Genomic DNA, 22089 nt, shown 5'->3' with positions numbered 1-22089 from the left:
AAAAAAAAATGTATTCGTGTTTTGTCAGAATTCTAAAATATAAAATCAAAATCTTGACATTTCAACTCATGAGTCTGACTCCTCTCATAACTTTGTCTTTTTAATACAAAACATTTACTTAATAAGTAATTTTTACTCAATAACACAAAAGTTTAACACTCCCATGTGATTTCTGTGAATGAACTGTTCTTCGTTGTTCATAGGAAGGGGGTATAGCTCAGTGGTAGAGCATTTGACTGCAGATCAAGAGGTCTCCGGTTCAAATCCGGATGCCCCCTTACTTTATGCAGTGTTCAGATGTTTAGAGAAAGGATGGGTGTTAAAGACAAGGACCACTGAGCTGTGTTCTGGTGAAAATGTTCAGTAAAAGTGCAAATGAAGTAAAGATAAACTGTGTTCATGCTGGCAAAGTGACAAAGTATGTAACAACCATTTAGCTGTGACATTTATGCCGATAACACTGTGTGATTGTTGGTTGAATGGCAGTTTTTGGACTTACTGTGTTATTTTCATACCTTTACTAATCTTTACTATGATGTTTTCTTCACTAACCTAAAAGTCAGTGTGTTTTCTCAAGGTGTCTCATTCACTAGTTGAACTTCTTCTGTGGGCCTCTGAGTGGATAATATGTAAATGTGATTCTTCCCCATATGCAGATTGAACGGACTTTATGAGTCCTTCATTTATACTACTAGTGGTCATGTGACCACACTTAACGAGGTGAGGGGACATGTTACTTGATCTGTTTAGAAAAGTACCAAACCCTCGTGTAATCTCCCAACGGGCTGAAAGGAAACTACCGCAAATATTCCCCATCAGGAAAGAACCGAATATTTCTGAGATGCTTGTTGCTCCCTGAGCTTTATCACAGTATTCTCCTCTGATAAAGTAATATAGGTCAACCATCCCTACAGCATCACATCTGTTGGTATTTCGGATTTTAATGAATGTTTGCTCTGCATCCAGAGGTCTATTAGCAACTAGAAAGATTGATTACCCCACCTCAGTTTCACAGTCTATGAGATTTCAGCCTTTTACTTGTTGTTTTTATGACTCCTGAGGATTTAAGTTCATGTTTTTGTAATGCAGGGTGGCAAAGTTCAGTCATGGCTTATTGTTTACCAAGAGTGAGCTTTGCAGGAAGAGGGGTGATATACAGCAACATGAGAGGCCAGACAAATTAAGGAGCCATGACAATGAAAAGCAGATGTGACTGTGGCAGATGTGGCAGCTAAATTACTTTACTCCCTTGTGAAAACAGTGAGAGACAATATAGTAAATCCTGGCTAATTGTCGAAGGCACTCTGGTAATTAGTCAAACATACAATGCTGAATATAATGCAAATAGAACTGAGTTACTTATTCACTTTCTCACCAAGGTACAGCCACTCTCACGTCTGTATGATGAATATGAAGCTATCATCAGCAACCGGTTAGCTTAGCCAAGCATGAGGAGAGCAAACAGCCTGGATCCATCCAAAATCCACCTACCACCTACAGCTAATTAATTAATAGGCTGGGTACTGTATGTACAATTCTTGCCTTGTAATTTTAACTTCATTTGCTTTTTGTATTTTCTTGTTTATTACTCACTTTCCCTATATTTATCTGTACTTACTTCAGCTTACAGCTGTTATTTATTTTCATGATCCATTAATTGCTATTAAAATCAAAGGAAACTGGTGTTAAATGATAGCAGGAGGACTCCGTATTAAAGGATGAAGGCTGAGCAGGGGTGGCCACATGGCGTATATTCAGCATACCACCTGTCAGGAAATCCCTCATCACTACAGCCTCCACAAACACAAGCAGAAACGCACACACCATCTTCCCAGACTGTCCAACCTGGTCAGCTAAGGGAATCCATTCTGTTTGTTACCGGGATTAATTTCTGGCACCGGCCTTGGGCCAGCTCCAGCCAGGGAATAAGAGCAGCTTCCATCCCACAGAGCAGCGGTTTATCCCTTGTGGTGGATCCAACTGGGCTGATCCTCTCATATTAAATGGATTAGCAGAGTCCTTGTTCTACTGTCAGGAGCTTATGAAAAGAATAAGGATTTAGCATATTGGCATTTTTTTCTGACTAAATTTCAAACTGTAAACGTAAAGTCCTAATCTGTTCACACTGGGACTTCTAAAATGATGATGAATATTCTTCTCTAAACTATTTCTGCAGACTGGTGCCAGAAACACAGTTCTTAGCTGACCTCTCCAAGCATCAGCCCCCTTTTAGCTCTTGTAGTATCCATGGGAAACTGTTGCATTAGCACTGCTTACAAGCCTTTTGATTTCTCATGGGAGACATCCATGACAGGAGCAGGTTAGGTTGGGATCCAAATGCTGCATGGCATGACTGGGATAGAAAAGATCATGTTACAGATATCAGGAAAAATCACACAAAGAGTGTAAGGTTCACTCTGAACGCTGACTTTGAGCCAGACACCATTTATTCTCAGACACATCAAACTGGAACTTCACTCTTCCCGTTTGCTGTATTTCGTGATCATGAACCTAAAATTTATCAAGCAATTTTATGTCATTTCCACTTATGGAGGACTGCACTTCAAACACAGTTAGCGTTAGATCTCATGCTCTGCCAGCCTTTGAGTAGACGGATGGCAGGTGCTCCTCCCTGCCTGTGCTCTTGTATTAATCTCCTTCAGAAGGCAGACAACCCCTCATCCTCACAGGCTTCCATACGGGCGCCACACTAATCACACTGTTTAATAGGGGGGTCGTCTGTGGCCGAGCCCTCAAACTGCACACAGATGTGCTGAGATCAGGCTGGGCACAAACAGCCCTGACCCTGGATCAGCCCCTTGTCCCTGCTCCAGGACGAGGCCTTGCACTGTTACGCTCATGTTAGTCAGTTTCTGGCCACCGGCCACATCATGGATCTTCATGTTGATGATGTTGATGCAATCAGGAATACTTACTCTGGTGACTGTAGCCACAAAGCCTTTGCAATTTATGATTAACATGTTGTTCATGGATCTGGCCTTGGGCTTTTAGTTAGGTCACATGTCTGTTTGAAATCACACGCACACAGTGTTATAGTTTAGTTATAGTTTATCTGTCACATTTTTGACTTTCATGGTCATGTGATCTAAAGTGAGCCTTCGCCACCCCCTCAGCTCAGCTGGACTCAGCTGCCCAGTATCATTAAGGTCTGTGTAGTCCATTCACTGAGGCAAGAACGGCCCCAGATTGAGGCCACACCTACTCACTGGCCCTTTCCCACAACCTCCAGGCACCTTGGAGGAAGTCATCCATGCATAACTGTGCTCCTTAATCAAAGCCTGAATGTAGAGGTTGTCCCGGAGGCTGGCTGCTGCAAGTGCGGCATTAGCAAAGCACATGCTCTCCTTTCACAGTGAGACAATGCTGTCCATTGTGTCCGTCCACAAGTGTCTATTTTGATGTAAAAGAGAACTCACAAGCAGATAGACAATGAAGAGGGAATACCAGGAATAACACACAGGATATGTTGAGGACTGCACACCACCAGAAAATTATAGAGCCCTGCAGCACGCCAGCGTCATCCCTGAGCTAAAGAGACACTGTGTGCTTTACTGCGACATTAAAAAACACAACCACACTGAACCACAGCTGACATCAAAGATCATCAGCTGCCCGGGCTGCAGAGTGATTCCCTCTGTAACTGCTCTGACAGGTTGATTTTATCTCTGTTTTTAATTGATGTAACTGGCTCCACTGGGCCTCTCAGAGATGTCAAAATAAGAGCTTAGTATGACAAATGGACAAGACCACCGGATCCGTGGGTTTTCTCTGATAACAACTTTAGACAAGTCATTAGTAAGAGAAAGCCTGACACACAAAGCAGCCATGCAGGTCTGATACCTGTCAAGAAGTCACCTTAAAATAGTGTCAAATGTCCAAGAATAAATTGGACATATCCTGAACAGACAGCGTGAAATGTTGTCTTCATTCTCCGTCCCACTTCCTCTGGCCTCTTCACTGATTTATAAATAGCAGTGACCCATCTTTAAATAGGACATTGTTTTGTCTATTGTCTTTCCATCCCTGTGCTGTTCTGATCACTGATGCTGAAACGCTGCAGTAAACATCCTCTGACCCTCCACTCCCGAGGATGAAACTCTGACCTCTATTTTTCTTAAACCTCTGTTACACTATCCAGGCCTTTGTGTCATAAACATGTAGCTGCTTTAAACACAAACTTTAGGTAATAGAAGTCTGAGGTGGAGTATATAAAATTTGTGTTATGTTAAAATACCAAAGAATAAGAACATAAAGTTGAAACTTCCCAATAAAAACCACTACAGAAAAAAAGTTTGCACGTTTGGCTGTGGTGGAAAAGTTGCTTTGTCAGTAACAGACAGTAAAAAACAAACAACAAACTTCTGATGTGCACAGCATTCATCAAATTAACACGAGACAAGCATTTCTATGTCGTTTTTGTTTGTTTGAGGTTTGGCTAGTGTTCAACTCCAAATATTTTCCTTTGCCGATTCTTGACAAATTTTGTTAAAACTGAAATGAAAACGTTTCTTTTTTTCTCCATCGTCACTTTGATTAAAATTTGGTCATTTTTCGACCCAGTTTTCTTTCATAGAACTTTTTCTTTTTGAATTGTTGAGATGCTAATAGAAAAAGCACCCACTGTAGAGGCAGGAATTAAAATTTGCTTAGACATGGTTTCTCGTTTCAACATGATTAGGCTCAGCATCAGACTGTTTAAGAGGAGCCCTTTAAAAGGATGTTTAGGAGCTTGGAGCAGGGGGTGTGCTGGAGTGGTGGCTCCCCATTCTTCCCATTATCCGGCTTTCCACTTTCATTGGAATGAAGACCATCTATCAGGAGCCCCTATAGGTCCTTTCACAGCCGAATAAAAGGATCACTGTGAACAGACCTGTCTGTGGGTTGCTCAGACATGGGAGACAACAGATGTGTTAAACATAGCCAGCTCCCTCACAAAAAGCCCGGAGAGCTGGGGCTGCATGCTCTCTGATGGAGAGGCAGCTTTATGTTAATTGCTGAATGGAGTCAGTCCTGTGAGCTTTTGGTGACACATTCAAGGAATCCCACATCATAAAGAAGGCTTCACTTCCCTCCACTTTCAGGAAAGGAAGAGAGCTGCAAAAAAAGGGTGCCATAAAATTGTTACAAGACCTTTAACCAAACTGCACCTTTAGATCCTACAAAGACCCTCTGTGTAACTTAATCTGGGTGTAAAACTTCAACTGAACTTTGTTTCCGAAAGGTTTGTATTGTCATGACTTCAAATTAGTACTCCTTGTTCTGAGTATATACTATAGCAACAGTAGGATCAATACCAAAAAAATCTGTCCTCTATAGACCACTTTCTTGTTTTCCTGTGGGAATCAAGATAATCCAGAGAGATCACAGCTTTTTGTCACATCACATATATTTTGTTTTATTTATCCACTGTATTTTTACGTTGAGTTAAACCTCCTGCAACATGCAATTCTGCTTATATCAAAACATACATGAAATATCACACACTTTTGTTTATTTCACCAGGTTCAGAGTGCCTGAATTCAACTTCTGCACCCCAGTATCCTCTTGTGACACTGGAGGAGGAGGAGCAAAGGTCCCAGCATCAAACCCCGGAGCCTAAACAATGGGCGCTTGGCGTGGACAGCCCAAGGCAAAGCCATCTGCCGCTGAGAGAGTGGAGTCCCTTTGTCAGCTATTGTGGAATGTGGAGGCAGATTGATGAGGGCCGGCTGATTCCTTTAGGGCCTGGCGAGGCAGCAGGCAGCACGGCAAGCCCAAATAGACACCAGAGGGAACTCCCTCTTCTTCTGTCTTCACATTCAGCAGACACATGACGCAGCAGCCAGACGCTACAACCTGGGAAAAAAGTTTTTTTTTTTTTTTTTTAATCTGATGTATGTGTCCTCAGCGACATTCAAATAAAAGTCTTTGATCTTTTTCACTGATAGCTTGAAGCAGGATGAGGAAGGAATTTTCTTTCCTCCTCCTCCTCTTCTGTTTTCTCTTTTACTATGTTGTACAGGAGGCTGACGCAGGCCGGAGCCCTGTCGGATCAAGGCAGTGTGCTTCTGCTTGGCTGATGACCTTTAACCCTCTCAGCAGGTGTGTGTGGATGGCCTTTACTGAGACAAGCCAGTCCAGAAGCTCTCTGGCTTTTAGAGTGGGTGGGTCAGAAAGGGGGGGGGTCAGGGCAGATGTTGTATGTGAAATCCCCGGGGGAAAGTGTGCCGCCACAGAGGGAAGGGGTCAGGGCAAAAGGGCGGATCTCTGACACAACGCACACAACAGACAACTCTGGTTTCCATGGCAGCTTGCTGCATCACTAAGCCGTCTGTTCTCTGGGACATAAAATAGGACTTTGGGCTCTGGGATCACTGACAAAATGTGGCTTTATTCAGCTTCTGATTGCAAACGAACTGCAGAATCTGGTTTAGAATCAGAGCCAGGTTGCAGATTTACTTTTGAGTACATTTGAAATTTGACTTTGTAAGATGTGAGCAGTTCAAGCTAAACAAGTTTCATGAATTCACTTCAATTTAAAATTAGATAATAAAATCAACTGAAAGTGCACCAGCGGTGTAAAGTAAGTACAGCACAGTAAGTACTGTTCTAAGTACAGTTTTGATGTATTTTACTTGAGCATTTCCATTATATGCTATCTTCTACTTCACTACATTAAACTGCTTTGAGTTCCTTCAGATGTATGTTGTTAGTTTTAGATGTTTGTTTTTTCTTTTTTTTTCTCCCCCACCACTGACAGTGTCATCAAGGCACAGTAATTTTTTAAGAACAACGTATGTGATTCGTATCATTCTTATCATTCCTTCTGTGCTGTGTTTTTCTTCCACAGACAAGACAAAAACAATTCTAAATACACAGAGACTATAATAAGATACTTTAATGTTACTGGGATGGCTTCAGCTGCAGAGCCTCAAAGCCACAGGGTGCAGCAGAAATAAGACAGAGATAAAAAGCACAGCTTGTTGTCCTGACTGTTTACTGTAGCTGGACTGTGACTCACTTCCTTTGAGGTGGCCGCTGCGGAGGAATGCAACTGGCTTCACCAGGTTATCTCAGCGTGCACTAAAGAGACAATAAACACTCACTTCAACTGGCTGGAAAAAGCTTACTGTAGAAGGCTGGTCACATCGCAATAAAATTTAAGGAGGGCGTGAAGGGAAATTTTCAGAGCTTAACTCAATCACAACACTTCATCATCTGACCTTGAACATCAAAGTACGAGTAGCCATAAACAGTATAAATCTTTAAAAACTCTTGTAATGTTATAATCAATAAACCGCACTGCACTGCGACACAAAGACCTTTGCTCCTCTTAAGTATTGCTCAAAGGAAGAGCCAACTCGAGTAATAAATAGCTTTAGGGAACCAACAGAGATTACAAAACATTCTGCAGAAGAACTTTTAGGAAGAGTTCTCTTAGGCAGAAACATGGCCTCACAGTCTTTGTGCTTTTTTTTTTTTTTTTTGCCTGACCTTGTCCATTGTTCTTTTGGCCAGGGGTCTCTGTCCATCCACAAACAGCCCTCTGACAATGTTCGCAAGCCAAATGGTTGCTTCTTATACGGGAGCTGTCAGTCCTGTGACGCATGACATTTGTATAACATTACCGGGGTCACAGCCCACGGTCAAGATGATCGGGGTGAATGAAAGAAAGCGGGTCAGGGGCTATGGACAAATCTTGAACTTCAGCCGGTACGAAGATAGCACAGGTCAAATCATACTTAGATACGCATCTTCAGCCAGTGCTCGGCCATAATGTTTGAAAAGAACTCCCCAAAGATCCCGGTCACCACTCTATAGAGCTATTGTTGAAGAAACTGAGGGAAAAGCTCAAGAGGACAAAAAGAGTTTCATATCAGTGCAGGCTTTCCATCAAAGGATTCAAAAGACAATGAGCACGTTCTCATAAACAGACTGAATTCATTCAAAGCTACTTTTCAGGAAACTGATTCTGCATGTACAGCGTCTTTAATGCCAGTTCATCCTATAGTTGTTGGAAACATTTCAGTCTGGATCAAAGTGATGAATCTCTAGATAAGCTAGTGTGGCTAAAACAGAAAACACAAGAGAGGAGATGAGTTAATGACATGGAAATAGTTCGATTTGGGGTTGGATTGCTTGTATAAGTGGAGTTTACAAGAACTTTGTTGATATTATACAAGAGTGTGGGCAAAACAATGTGAAAGGAAACTAAATGATTACATTACTCTTTAAACCTTGACAACTATTTGAGCACCATTCCTAAACAAGTCAAACATCACCTGCAGAAAGGAAGTTTACCCAAAAATTTAGGGGACGATAAACAAACTTGACTGGTGAAGCTTTCGCGTTTGTCATTTCCATTCAAAGACAGAAGATAAGTCTGTGTGTCGCTGTCTTCTGCCAGAAAGGATACAGGTAGCTTCATATCGCCAAGAGCCAACACAAACATGGAAAGCTCATCACTGCCAGAGCAGAGGTGGTGGGAGGAGTCCTTTCCTCTCCGCAAATGTCCCTCTGATTAGCAGGAAAGGGTCATCGTCCTCTGACATCTCTTTGTCTCTGTAGTATTGACGGAAAAGATCCTGATTTCCCAGGTCATCGCTGCTGCTGCTTCGCTGGTCTTTGCCAAAGTTTGCCTGACCTGCTCACCATGACCTCGGTGGAGACAACGTGAATGTAGTCACATCTCCAGGAAGAGTCCTCATTGTAATTTTGCCTTTGTAGTCTGCATGTCGTGAATACCATCCTGGATATTTTTTCCTGCAAAATAAGCAAAATACTTTAGAGGCACAATGTCACGTTAGGGTAGCATCGGTGTTTTATGAAATAGCTATATTATTTAGTTGATGTCAACAGTCAATATGATAAAGACCTGACCAGTGTTAGTATGTAAAATGTTCCTTAAAAATATTGTCCTGTCCCAAGGAGTTGCTGTTAAAGATATCTGCACAGATATCTTTAACATCTGAGAATGCTCTTTCCCTGTTTGAGCCATAAAAAAACATTACATCAGCCAGTTTTAGCCTCTGCAAGCTATATCCAGCCGCAGCCTGAAAATAACATAATAAAAGCCCCGTAAATAAATCACAGAGGGATATCATATATGGAAATGATGAACATCAGTTGGAGGGTCTTCAAAGCCTTCGAGGACATTACACTTGCCAATTCAAGCTGTAATGTTGCATCTGGCATCCTTTGTACATGACAAATGGCAGAAAAAAAGTTCTAATTATACTGCTTTATGAGACCTTAATGAGATTTCATGGCAGGTTTACCCCAATGACCACATTTTTAAATTCTTCTTAAAATCCTGTGGTTTAGTATGTGTCATTTCATGCTTTAATGTTCATGAGTCAGTTGTGCTGACTGTAAAAATCTCCTGTGGAGCTGAGATGATTCCCTGAACATTATCCCTCATCAGGATCCCGTCCGTGTGTTGGCGGAGATTGGAATAACAGGACAAATAGTGAGTAGGATGTGAGCCACCCAACTCTGACCTCCATCTGCACAGCTTCCTCTCCAGTCTCTCTGGGTGGGACTCCCCCGGGCTGCTAAAATTCACACATATCTACTGTTCCACAACCATGTCTCAAATTATGCAGTGCTATGGCTCTTAATACTGGCTATATAGTGTTTCTCCGGGTGCTGAGGTTAGGGACCCCCGTAGTGAAGGGTTTGTTGCAGTTGGGCTGCTGCCACCAAAGATATTAATCTGCAGTCATGGAGCAGGAAATCAAAAATAAGCTGTAGAACACACTGAATTAGTGGAAACAGCCAGTTAATCCACTTTCTTCAGAACAACAAAGTAACAGACAAGTTTCTCAGAAAACATCCCTGTGCTAAGCTCATCTATAAGAGAGGAAAATCATCTTAGTGATTCATCTTACAAGACATTGTGGGAAACTGAGCCATGGCTGTGTTTTATTGTCTGCTGGATTTCAAGATGAAACTGAAAATTTCCCATGACAGTAATGTTTGAATTTTTTTAGCCATGCTACGCAAGCACAGTGGTGTGTTGACCTGACATGCAGCAAGAATAATGATAGCATGTTGATATTTAGCAGTATAACGTGTAAGTATGATGTTTACCATGGGAAAGTTCATCTCTGTAGTTGTTGAGGTATTTCTGTCTGGACCAAAGTGGTGGATCAACTAACCAACATACCATGTTAGCTATGCTAATATAGCTTAAAAGGCAAAACATGTGGGAGTAAATAACATGGAAACAGATTGCATTTGAATGAACTATGAATGTTTATTCATAATTTTGTGCAAATCCTTCAAATATTTCACCGAATAAGAGAACATTTGTCAGAGGATCATCAGTCATTGGAATTTATCCTTTAAGAACCTTGAGTGTTTGCCTCAAATTTCACAGTAGTCCATGAAATAGCTGTTGAGATCATTTCAGTCTGGACCAAAGTGGTGGACCGACCCGCAGACCTACACTGCTGGATCGGCAGCAAAATCTTTTTATTGTTCAGAGAAAAATGAAGCTGGAATTTCTGAACACTCTCGCTCAGCATTAATTTCAGGAGGCTCACACAGATAAAAAAAAACATCTACTCTGGTTTTTACCTACAGTAACATGAGAACAAGGAGACAAGCGAGAGCAGCATGTGGCTTGAATTTGCTTGGTTGGCCCAGTCGCCTGTCGGGTGAAACACTTCCAGCCTTTATGGAGAACGGGGTCCAGTCTGATGCATCGCTCAATCCCCTCAGGAAGTGTGTGCACCAGTGCAAGCAGAGGAAGTTTACTCTGCTGCTCAACAGATCACTGTTTATGTTGGGGCCACTTTGCGAGGATGCAGAGCAGTTTGGGGTTTTCTTTTTCTTTTCTTTTTTTTCGTGTGTGTCCTTAAATCAGTCACTTTTTTCCACATGATAAGTGAAAGACAAACAAACTGATTCTGTTGTTATTGATGTAGTACAGGATGTGGCTCTTGGATAAACCACTGAGAAAGGTTTAAGTGTAATCCTCCTCTGTTACTTCAGTGTTGTCACAAACCGGTGTTGAGGCAATTTGTTGTCATTACTGAGGGGATACGCTGATACTGAGATGAGTCTGGACAGTTGGTCAGCTCATGTAACAAGAGGACTGCCACTGAAATATCCAGGGTGCATGCTAAAACATTAGCATGTAGCAGCAGTCTGAGAGAGAACAGAACAGCTTGAACAAGCTTTTGTCACAGCCTATTCAGTTAGTCGTTCATCCTCTGCCTGTTTTGCCATGATTCACTAACTGTCTTGTCATTTCAGGTCCTGCCCTACAGTGACCCCACCCCTGATTACCCCAACCCTGATTACCCCACGCTCACCTGTGCCCTATTCCCTCATTAGCTATACCTCATTAACTTTGGTGTATATACCCTTTTAAAATACAGTCTAAGATAAACCAGTCCACTTACACTCAAACAATAATTTTAATGGTAGGTTTTTGGTTTGTCTCTTGAGAACGTGCCCACGACCTTAATCTCAATGTGCTCTCTTGCATTGTGTGTGGCAAATAAAAAGGAGAGAAGTATGTCACACTGGGAAGATAAATCAGCTGAGCACTTAGACGTCTATTTTTGCTCTCAGATTTTAAAATCAGCAAAATAATCTTTGGTGATTATGGGTACAAACAAGCTGTTCTGTTTAAATTAGCCTGCATCTGACTGATAAACTGATTCATTATGCAGTTAATAGGCCGTTGAGCAATAAATGGCATGCGTTTAGACTGTATTAAGTCTGTAAACACATACCCACATCAGTCTTTTCCCAAAGTATATTTTCATATAAGTTACAAAATGCTATTTTGTCCCCAAAGGCATAACATTACAAAACACCAGAGTTTCCTCTCTTTGAATTGCGGTGGTCTTACAGATGCAATCTATCTCTAGATAAGGAGATTTGCTGTTTGTGTTAGTGGAAGAAAAATGTAGGATTTGTTTTTTTCTTTTGGGGAATGTTTGGGATTTGCTGTTATCTCCATCATGTTTTACACACTGCAGTGCAACAGAGATGCTCTGGCAGCCAGGCACACAATGGCACAGGGTTATCAGTGGTGTCACTTCTGTCTCCCATGCAGTGAAACCCTGCTCTGTTTGTTTTGCCTGCAGAAAAGGCATGTCAGCCAGGGCCATAACGTCCAATGAGGATATGGAGGTCGTGATCTCTGGATGTTTTTGAATGTTTTTTTCACACAAAGACACCATTAAAATAAGTCCCCTCATGTTCTTGGATTCACAGTTGTAATCTGCAACTTCAAGTCACCCTTTAATGCATAACGTCTCCCTCAGTAAGAAAATTTGTACATAAATGTACCAACCGACATCAACTTTATCTATGTCTATAGATTAGAGCACTGAATTAAAAACTAGGAAGTCATTAAGAAGAAACTTTCCACTGACAGTGAATTGGTGAGTTTTCTTACGGGGCTAATTGTCATGAAGCAGAAAAACTCCAGCTTTGCATCTGTGATGTCTCAATGTCAGTTCCCCTTTTTTTCAATCGGAGGAAAAGTTGCAGGATTCATTTGATGCCAAGACAGTGTCTGCTTTTGGAATTTAGTTAAACCGACATTTGATCAGAAATGAAAAATCTTCATAAGAAGATAAAAGAATTTTTACATTGCACAAAATATGCGTACATGCTTGAAAGCCACGAAATATGTTCCAGATTTTCTAAACCATGAATCAAAAAGTTCATACATTGAAACAGAAAGTCTGCCGTGATGTTAAACTGTATTAGATTTGAGAAGCTTTCATATTCTCTTTAAAGCTTAATGAAGTGGAAAAGTTGACTGTAAAGTGACCTTTACTGAGGCCAAGATCTGAGAAGATCTCATGTGAAAACCATACACTGTGCTTCTCTATGCATTGTCTGAGACCTAAAGATCTCCATTTCCGTTCTCTTGGTTACATATTGATTGTGTGACTACAAAGGCAAAAGTGTTTAAGCTGCTCAGACAGTAATTGGGTGTGCTCTTTCCATTTGATCTCTTTTGTTCTCTCTTCAGATGCAGTTTACTGAAGCAAGAAGATACTCTTTTTTTTCTGCTCTTATAGAAACTGGTAGTGAAACAGTTTATTGTGAAACTCCCTTCACTTCCTTCCCTTTATGTTTGGAGAACACAATACAACAGGAGTTGAAATACATTATCATAAAACTAGAAGTAAAGATTTTAACTGCTGTTGGGTCTCTTTTGAATAACTATTATTATTATTATTTGGTTGTGTAATGTAATGAAATCTGCAATCTGCGGTCTATTATCCTGAGGAGGTACACATTCAAGATGAAGCAGTGAAAGTCTAATTAATGATCCAGTGGGGTTCAGTGAGAACTGGGCCACTGTGACAATATCTGAAAGAGATGGTGGGAACCGAGGTCACGCAGGAACCGGATGGTGTTTTCTCTGAGAAAATGACTGAGTGAAAATTAAAACGGTGGAGCACAAGAAAAAAAACACAACAACAAGATTCTCCACAACACTGTGGTTTGGTAAAGTAGGTTGCGAGATTTGAGATTTCAAAATGCAACCAACTGCGGTTACCCATAGCAGTAAATTTATGATCTGGCAGTTTATGAACTCATGGTGGAAGGGTGAAAATGTTCTCCCATTGTAAAACTACAAAGTAGAATGGCAAGACAAAACATGAACAAACAAATTAAATGTCATTGTTGATGGTAGATATGTGTGATGGATTTTACATTACACTGCTTTGTTCAAATAAGATATTCCCCCTTAAGTGCAGCAGCTACCACACAAAAGTCCTCTCTTTTTAAAGTTAATTCCTCTTTACATTCACAATAATGTTTAAGGGCAAATAGAGTCACCAACCTAATCTCATATATAAAATTTACTATCAACTCAAGCATCTATAAGAAGAGTTCCCCTGAAAATCAAAGCACTCTGTGGTTTAAACACAAACAACACAGTAGCTGTCTGCAGGTCATGATAAGAAATAAGATCCACCAGAGGAGGCGAGATCGAGAGATCGATTACTCTGAGGTTTCCCATGATCCTACCCTCTCTCCAGGGAGAACGAGCCTCTGCTCCGGGTCTGCGTGGGTCTCTCAACTGTCATTATCGCCGATGGGAGCCACAATGGGTCAGGGAGATGAGATAACATTGTGAGTGGCGGAGCAGCAGGTGAGAGGCTCAACAGGGCATGATTAGATATCCGGGTCCCAGGGTGTAGCATAGCCTGAGGCCTCAGGGGCCTCGGCCACGCCATCTGCCAGGGTGAATTCCTCCTGCTGGAGAGGAACCACTCAATAGCAGCACAAACTGTTGCTGTGGGGCGTTGCTTTGAGTTTCTCCTGTTACCTTTTACAGAGAAAAGTGTCACACTTTACAGTTCTTTTGTCACAGTCTCACACACAAGCTCAAAGAATGCAAGAAACCCCTGCAAACAAAGGACTGAAACCTCTGGTATTTGTGCAGCTATTCTTTGTTGTTGATTTTTTTTTTACCTTCGTTAATAATTGTCTGGTTTATCTGTTGTGCTTTTTAAGTTCTGCTTTTTGCAGCCTGAACAGAGTGTGTCTGTGTATATAAATATATTCCATCTGCAGACCAAGACACCTGGTAGCATACATGAGGCCCTAATAATAGTATGTGTCAGATGTGCAGTCCAGATCCTGCTTGTTTTCTGGACTGCAGGTTTCGGGGCTCCAGTGTGAGGCCATCACTCAGCGAGAGCACACCCCAGGGATGCTCCGATGACAGCCATGCTGGATGGTTCACACATGACCCAAGAGCGCCGGTGCACGCAACACCCTGTCCTGTGACCTACCAGCACCAGCCCCCACTTTGATCTGACAACTTGCTGTAAAATTGGAGATGCCTACCATCCTCACACATGCCAGACACGCAGTCTGTCTGAGAGGCAGGCATGGACACGGCCACAACATGAGAATATTGAATTAGGAGCTGTCGTACAAATCTAGGATGTGTTTGCAAGGCTCTCAGCTTACCAGACAGACCAGGTGAGCGACGATCAATCAGGGTTTTGTAATTGACACTCTTTGATATGGAGCTCTGGAGGAGTCAACCAGCAGGACTGAAACTTTAACCATGAGATCATTTTCACTACCATGTAAATAAGAATCAGCAGTGTAAATGACCCATGTTTTCATAGCACTGACAGACACATTCTCAGAGACACAACTCTGCAGTCTCGATGAGACAGAAGAAGAGTGCGAGTGAAGAGCCACATCTGTTAAACCACTTAAAATCAGTTAAGAAGCTCACGGTGCTGTTGTAGATATTAGACACTGATAACTGTGACCAGAACCTCTAACCTGAGAGTAGTAGATCTTGACATGCTCATTATCCACCACATCTATTTTCACTGACACTAAACCCTGACAGTAGACCATCCCAGCCCAGATTTAACATGTTTAAATACAATCTGGGGCCTATACACACAACTGTTTTGGTTTTTTTTTTTGTTTTTTTCCTCAATTTAATGATGCATATTTTTATCTACAGGATGTTGTTGGACTCGAGTCTGTCTTTGGTCCAAGCACACTGGCTGCTCCTTGTGCAGATCTGGAGGGCTGATGACATGTCCAGATGTGTAGGGTGACCCCGTGCTGACCCTGGGCAGACCCACCGTGCTCCTGTTGTGCACCCCAGCCGAGAGCTGCTGGACACTGATGGGTTTAATGGTTGCACATTACATTGCATTTTTAAAAGAAACTAGCAAGAGAAAAGTGCATGGTGACAACACAATAAAAGTACAAAATCTACAATAGATTCATGAATGAATACTTTCATGACAGCTAAGATATCCAATCACCGTCTGTTAGAAATTATTAGTTAAGGAATATGTGACATACAGCAGCTGTGAAAAGTAACAATAAGAGTAAATGAACTTGGATATGTAATTTAACATAAAATTTTGAGGTACCTGTACTTGAAGAATTCCCATCCCACTCTATTTCAGATCATTAGTCAATATGTGCTCAGAGAAAATACTTAAAAATAAAGCAAAGCCTAGTTCTGTATCTAGCACAGCATAAGATGAGGCCTGTTGTTCAATGTTGACAGAACAGAGGAAGGGCTTTATCTGTTACAGCCTCGGCTCCATCACATAACATGGTCTCCATCTGTTCAACCCATCAGGTCTGGTCTACTGCTGCTGTTTCTGCTGGAAAGCAGTTTGGGTGCTGCTGACAGCCTCCAAACAACCCAGAACAAGAGACCCCCACCTCCTGCCCAAACCTCCCCGCTGAGCCACCAGAAGGCCTCTGTTTTCATAGTGGCCATTAACCTCATTGGACTGACCCTCTGAGCTAACATCCCTACCATTAGATACACAAGTAAGCACGACTGCAAGTATGCTCCATGACACTGGGTAAACATGTTGGCAAACTGGAGGAATGTGAAGTGAGGCAGTTCAAAACAGTGTGTGTGTGTGTGTGTGTGTGTGTGTGTGTGTGTGTGTGTGTGTGTGTGTGTGTGTGTGTGTGTGTCTGCTGCCACACACAGAAGTGAGATCTATAGAGTACCTATAGGTAGAGACTGTTGTTGAACAGAACATTATGTCTTAAATGTAAGGATGAAAAGTCTTGCTGTGCTGTTGCATGTTGTTTCTGTGTCTGGATTGATTCTTTCTTTATGGAGTAAATTTGGTCTGTGGACTCACAGAGGGTTATCTACCCTGACCTCGCTGGCCTGGATGGGTTCGCCAGGCCTTGACAGATGTAACACTAAATCTCAATCTACACAGTTCACCTTCACCTTTTGGTGATGGCTCCAAATGGAAAATTGAGAGTTGTTTAGCAGAAGCATGTGATGGGACAAGACTGGCTTCTCCGTCACTGAAACTCACAACGCCACCTGGAGAATTACACACGTTTCTCCCTCAAGATGTGAGGATGAAAATCTACTGTTTGAACAGAATCCAGCAAAAGAAAAATGTGGCATAAAAAGCAAAAAATTGTATTCCTTCCTTCTGTATATCAGATACTTAATAGAATATATGTCATTTTCATGACACGTTGGGCCCAGTCTACATAATCTATAATAACTTGCAGTTAAACAAAGAATCTTTCCAGTAGGTGATTTGTTTTGAGACAGGAAAAAAAAATCAAAGGGTTAAAAATAGAATTAAGTAATGTGGCTTGCAAGACAGTGGAAAACAACGCCAATGTGTCTCAACAGTTAAGATTTACTAGAGCCAAACGTTTGTTTTATTGCTTGGTAACACTAGTGTTTCTGTCAGTAAACTTTAAAAACACTGAAAATTAAAGTCTCACATCACTTTTGCAAGATTCTGTCCCATGTTTAATTTCATCAAGAAAAAAAAAGCACAGATTTCTTCTGCTTTAACGGTTCAGTGCTGTTATCGTTACTTTCTGATTAACAAATATTTTAAAACATGCACAGATCAGCAGATAACCAGCAGCTATACTAAACAGGCTTCTCTAATAGCACACATCCATCACAGTTTAACATTGTCAACTTGGGTTTATTATGGTTGCTGAGACTTTTTGAGAGATCAGACCTCTGCCCTCAAACAAACACTCTGTGGGAGCATGTATGTACTCATGTGGGCTGGGTGGCCTGCTGAGCCTTCATGCTCCCTGGGGTGTCTGCTCATGAGAGGGCCTGTTATTCAGAGAAAAATCTTGAGGCCCTCCCACCCTCCTGTAGTGTCTGTGCCTGTGGAGAAAAGGAGCTGGGAAAGCCCCAGTACAAGAGAGGACAATTTATGGATTTGAAGCGGAGACGCTGCTGTTTAGGTAAATATCATGACATGGATAGAGAGCTGGGATTTTTGTTAGTACAAGAAAAACAAAAGTGAAAACAGTCATTGAGTCAATAGTTGTTTGTTTCCTAAATCAAGGGTTGCTTACTCTGCTAATCATTAAATGATGAGACTATTTACACGGCTGAGCTCACATTAAGCACTTTCTCCTCTTCACGTCATCACCATATGGTCCACATTCACTGGTGCATTGGGAAAGAAACATGTACGGCATCATTATGTTAATGTAAATAAGTGCTTCTGCCAAGGCACTCATGGCAACAGAAGGCCAAGCAGAGTGTGTGTGTGTGTGTGTGGGGGGGGGGGGGGTCTCACTAATTCCCATACAGAAAAGCTGTCATCTTCCCAGGCAGAAATAAGGACACATGCAAATGACTCAGCTGATGCAGACAGGCCATGAATACACCCAGATCCATGCTTGATGTATTTGCATGTGTTTATCTGGATCTCAGACACTACTGAGCATTACCATGGCTGTTACTGTACAAAGGAAGGAGGTCATATTGTAGCTACAGCATCATTTAGTGATGCTGAAGCGATCGGTTAACAGTGCCTGACCAAACATTTGCAAATCAGACAACCACAAGCATAGCATCTTGTTTCTGTGATAATTATCCCTCCTCCAAGCCTTAATCAAGGGTGGAGGTCATTTAAGTCACTTCAAAGTTGCTGTTGCTGGCATTGTACACCTGAATAATGAGTTTGCCGAAATCCTGATTGTGTATCTTTATTTCACTTATGCTGAGATTAAATTAATTCGATCACATTCTTGACCAAAACTTGAATTAAGTAGGTGTTTAGATGCTTATCTCTTTTTTTGGGAAATCATGTAATTTCCAAGTTTTTTATTCTTTAATGTTGTAAATGAGAAACTCACAAAGCCAGCATTGTCAATACATACACTAAACCACAGAGTGAGATAATGTGCATGCCTTTCTATTGAAAAGTTTAACCAGAGGAGCTTCTATCTCTGGTTTAAATGCAAGAACTTTAACAAATGCACACAGTAGCTCCTCAAGTATGGGCTGCATGTCAAGTTAAGACAGTCATCTGTTTCCCTCTTGTGGTCACATTTATTTTATGTGAAAAACATGTTGGAATCTTCTCAACCATTGGGAGGCGCTGCAGTGCGCACACACGTTTATAGCTTCAAAAATCCTTATTAAATGTCAAAGTATACCACAACGAAATGCATTCAGTAAGACTAATTTAATCCAGACGAAAGCATTTAACTATGGACCTTGTTTTTGTAGGGCCATGGTGCAGGCCCTAGCAATGTATGCAAACATATGTCCAGTTTCCTACAGAGAAGAACTATCACTATATCCTGTATGTATGATCTTGGTAGCGTAGTTCAATCAGTGTGTTATTGTTCACACTGAGGTGAATGGGCCCTGTGATGAATGACATATATTTAAACTTATATTCTCAGTACTGTACGTGTATTAATGCTTTATATGTCATAAATCTTTTCTTAATTTGTTGTTTTTCCCCCAGTCTGGCAAAACATAATTACAGTGGGATAGTGTTTATCAGATGAGCAAGCTGTTGTCTTTCATTTTGCCCTAATCAAATCAGAAAAAAGAAAGGAAGGATTGTCCAATTTCCCTAAAGTGGTAGTGATCATTTAGTGAGTGCCCCATATGATATGCATGACTTACCAGATTTTAGATGTTACTTATCAGCAAGTCTTAGTATGATGTTCAAATTATCCCTAGATTTGATTGAAAAGATTCCCGCTTTCACAGATGAGGCAATCTGTAATCCTTCCAACACATCAAATGGTGACATGCAGCGTAACGCCACATTTATTTATTATTACGCAAAAGACTGAATAGACAAAAGACAATAAATGGTGGATCCACTTATGTGCATGTATTATTTAGGTGAACACTTCTGACAAAGAAAGAAACCGTTAAAAAAAGGCTATTTAAACAAGGTTTTCTTTATTTGACAATGAGACAAGTTAGCCAACAGTAGCTTTCCTGTTCATGGTCTCACGCCTAAAACTTCTGGAACTGCTTCTTGGCTCCAGCAGCCTTTGTCACTTTGAGGACGTTAAACCTCACAGTTTTGCTGAGTGGTCGGCACTCTCCGACGGTCACGATGTCTCCAACTGTGACGTCTCTGCAGAAAAACACATCGCAGACAGATATTAACAGGCTGTTGTGGTATTTCTGTCCAATGTCCAGCTGATGGAGATTTAGCTCTGAGCTGGAGGAGTCAAGCAGAGCTGCATCAGTGTTTGCCAAAGGCAGTGTCGTCAGAGCTTCCTGAGCTTGGAAGACCATCGTGAGAAAAAACATCATTTGCAGCAAACTATAATATACTTTTTGGTGAGATTATAGCACCCCATGAACTGGCATTTAGACAACCAACAAGTGCTGATTTAGTCACATTAACTTTTCTGGGAGCTGTAACAGAGCAATAACACTTCTCTTTGGAAAAAATAAAAGTGAGAGGTGTAGTACCTGAAGCAAGGTGACAGATGGACAGAGAGGTTCTTGTGCCTCTTCTCAAAGCGGTTGTACTTGCGGATGTAATGCAGGTAGTCGCGTCTGATAACGATGGTCCTCTGCATCTTCATTTTGGTCACCACACCTTTAGAAGAGAAGCAGAAGTAAATTTATGTGAACAGCTTCCTATTGACATTAAAGAGACCATTCAAAGCAGAGGTCAAAACACTGGGAGGATCTGCTCCTCCCAGTTTTATTTAAAACAATTTGTCACTAGACTACATCAGTGTTGCCATTAGGCACTGTCGTCAGAGCCCAGAGGGCTTGGAAGACCATCGTGAGAAAAAACATCATTTGCAGGACAGTGACAAAAAAAAAGCTATGCCAGTATGCAGTTTATGTTGTTAGCCTGTTGGTTTTGGCTTGGATTGCTTCGCTTGCATCTAAAAGTTGTTCGCCTTGTGCTCAGTTGACGTCAGTTTGCATAGTGCAGTATGTAATACTGCACCAAACTGTTAAATAATTGCAAATTCGTTGCATTGAACTGACCAGAGAGGATACGGCCACGGATGGAGACATTTCCAGTGAAGGGGCATTTCTTGTCAATGTAAGTGCCATCAATAGCCTGGAGAAAGCAAAGACAGGGTCGTTAGTGTTATTACTCTAAACCCTTTCCCTAACAATGAAATCTGGCCATGGTTTTAACTCTTTGTGACTGCATCAGTTTTGCCAAAAGGCACTGTCGTCAGAACCCTGCAGGCTTGGAAGACCATCGTGAGAAAAAGCATCACTTGCAGTTTAAAATCAAGAACAACTTCAGTTGATCTATAATAGTCTGAAGAAGTTTCTGAAGTACAAGTTACCTCTCTTGGGGTTTTGAAGCCCAGCCCGACACTCTTGTGGTAGCGGGGGAGCTTTTCCTTGCCCTCCTTGCCACCATCAGCGACCAGAACACGTTTCTTGTTCTGGAAGATTGTGGGCTGCTTCTGATAAGCCCTCTCGGTCTGTGGAGCAACAAAAAGATCAGAAATATTAAGGCCGTGCAATACCGACACCACCTTAGCCTTGCCCTCGGCACTCTTACACACAGGAACAACCCGTTTCAATCATCGCTGACCGGCCTCGCTAAGACTGACTTCCTCTTACAAAGAACGCAGATCGACGTTCACTAAAACGACTCGTTGTAAGGTAATTACTCCGCCAGGAGCCACTACCACTGGCTGTATAAATAAATCAAAGCACTGTTAACCGGGAGAGTTAATAGTGGCAGTCTAGGCTAACAACGTTAGCAGCCCGGCTAGTTCAACGTTACACGAGGGTATGCCGATCGACAACAACATATCTCAACTACTAAAGCCTGTGTGTTGTTTGAAATGGCTCAGTGTCGTGTATAAGTGGAATATAATGGTACATACGTAATAAAACCTAAGTAATAGGTTTATTGGAATGTATATATATCGATTTAAATTCACCACGCCGTTTTCCCGAACGTACTTGTGCATCCGCCATCTTTGCCAGCCGAGTCGTAAAGAGGCCTAAGCATGCGCGCGACGGACGGAAGACTGCGAGGTACGGGAAGTGACGTTTAGTAAAAGACGAGCCTCAGAAATTTAACACACATTAAAAATTGTTTACAAAAGTGACCCTTTGTAAGTTTTGTAAGTTTTTGTGTGTGTAGTTCCAAGACGAATCACAATCCCTGGGAGTATGGTAAGAATGGGAGGAAAACAACTGTACGCATTTGAAACAGGCACATTACGTATTTTTAATACAGTCAATGGGTGTGACAAGTGTGACTCTGCGGTTGGTAGATCTACAAATCTACAGGCGAACTTGATCGACCTCACCGATCCCGGTGCAACTCTATA

The 22089-nt window shown here is 41.6% G+C and overlaps 1 protein-coding gene and 4 non-coding genes across 5 annotated transcripts; 1 reads left to right on the top strand and 4 right to left on the bottom strand.

Annotated features, from left to right (window-relative positions):
* Nucleotides 1-206: 206 nt before the first annotated feature.
* trnac-gca lies at nucleotides 207-278 on the top strand. The gene has a single exon. It is a non-coding gene; the product is annotated as a tRNA-Cys (tRNA).
* Nucleotides 279-19692: 19414 nt separating this feature from the next.
* Nucleotides 19693-21860, bottom strand: rps11 (ribosomal protein S11). Its single transcript, XM_041063530.1, has 5 exons — nucleotides 21716-21860; nucleotides 21085-21225; nucleotides 20771-20846; nucleotides 20237-20366; nucleotides 19693-19892 (listed from the first exon to the last, which is right to left on the bottom strand). Exons 1-5 carry the CDS (start codon nucleotides 21728-21730, stop codon nucleotides 19769-19771), a joined length of 486 nt encoding a protein of 161 aa, XP_040919464.1. The 5' UTR covers nucleotides 21731-21860; the 3' UTR covers nucleotides 19693-19768.
* On the bottom strand, nucleotides 19995-20079 carry LOC121199152. The gene has a single exon (XR_005896408.1). It is a non-coding gene; the product is annotated as a small nucleolar RNA SNORD35 (small nucleolar RNA).
* On the bottom strand, nucleotides 20496-20580 carry LOC121199166. Its single transcript, XR_005896421.1, has one exon. It is a non-coding gene; the product is annotated as a small nucleolar RNA SNORD35 (small nucleolar RNA).
* On the bottom strand, nucleotides 20933-21017 carry LOC121199167. Its single transcript, XR_005896422.1, has one exon. It is a non-coding gene; the product is annotated as a small nucleolar RNA SNORD35 (small nucleolar RNA).
* Nucleotides 21861-22089: the final 229 nt, after the last annotated feature.

This window comes from Toxotes jaculatrix, chromosome 18 (assembly GCF_017976425.1).
Source record: "Toxotes jaculatrix isolate fToxJac2 chromosome 18, fToxJac2.pri, whole genome shotgun sequence".
NCBI classification, from domain to species: domain Eukaryota; kingdom Metazoa; phylum Chordata; class Actinopteri; family Toxotidae; genus Toxotes; species Toxotes jaculatrix.
This window is presented reverse-complemented; position numbering and strand designations above follow the sequence as displayed.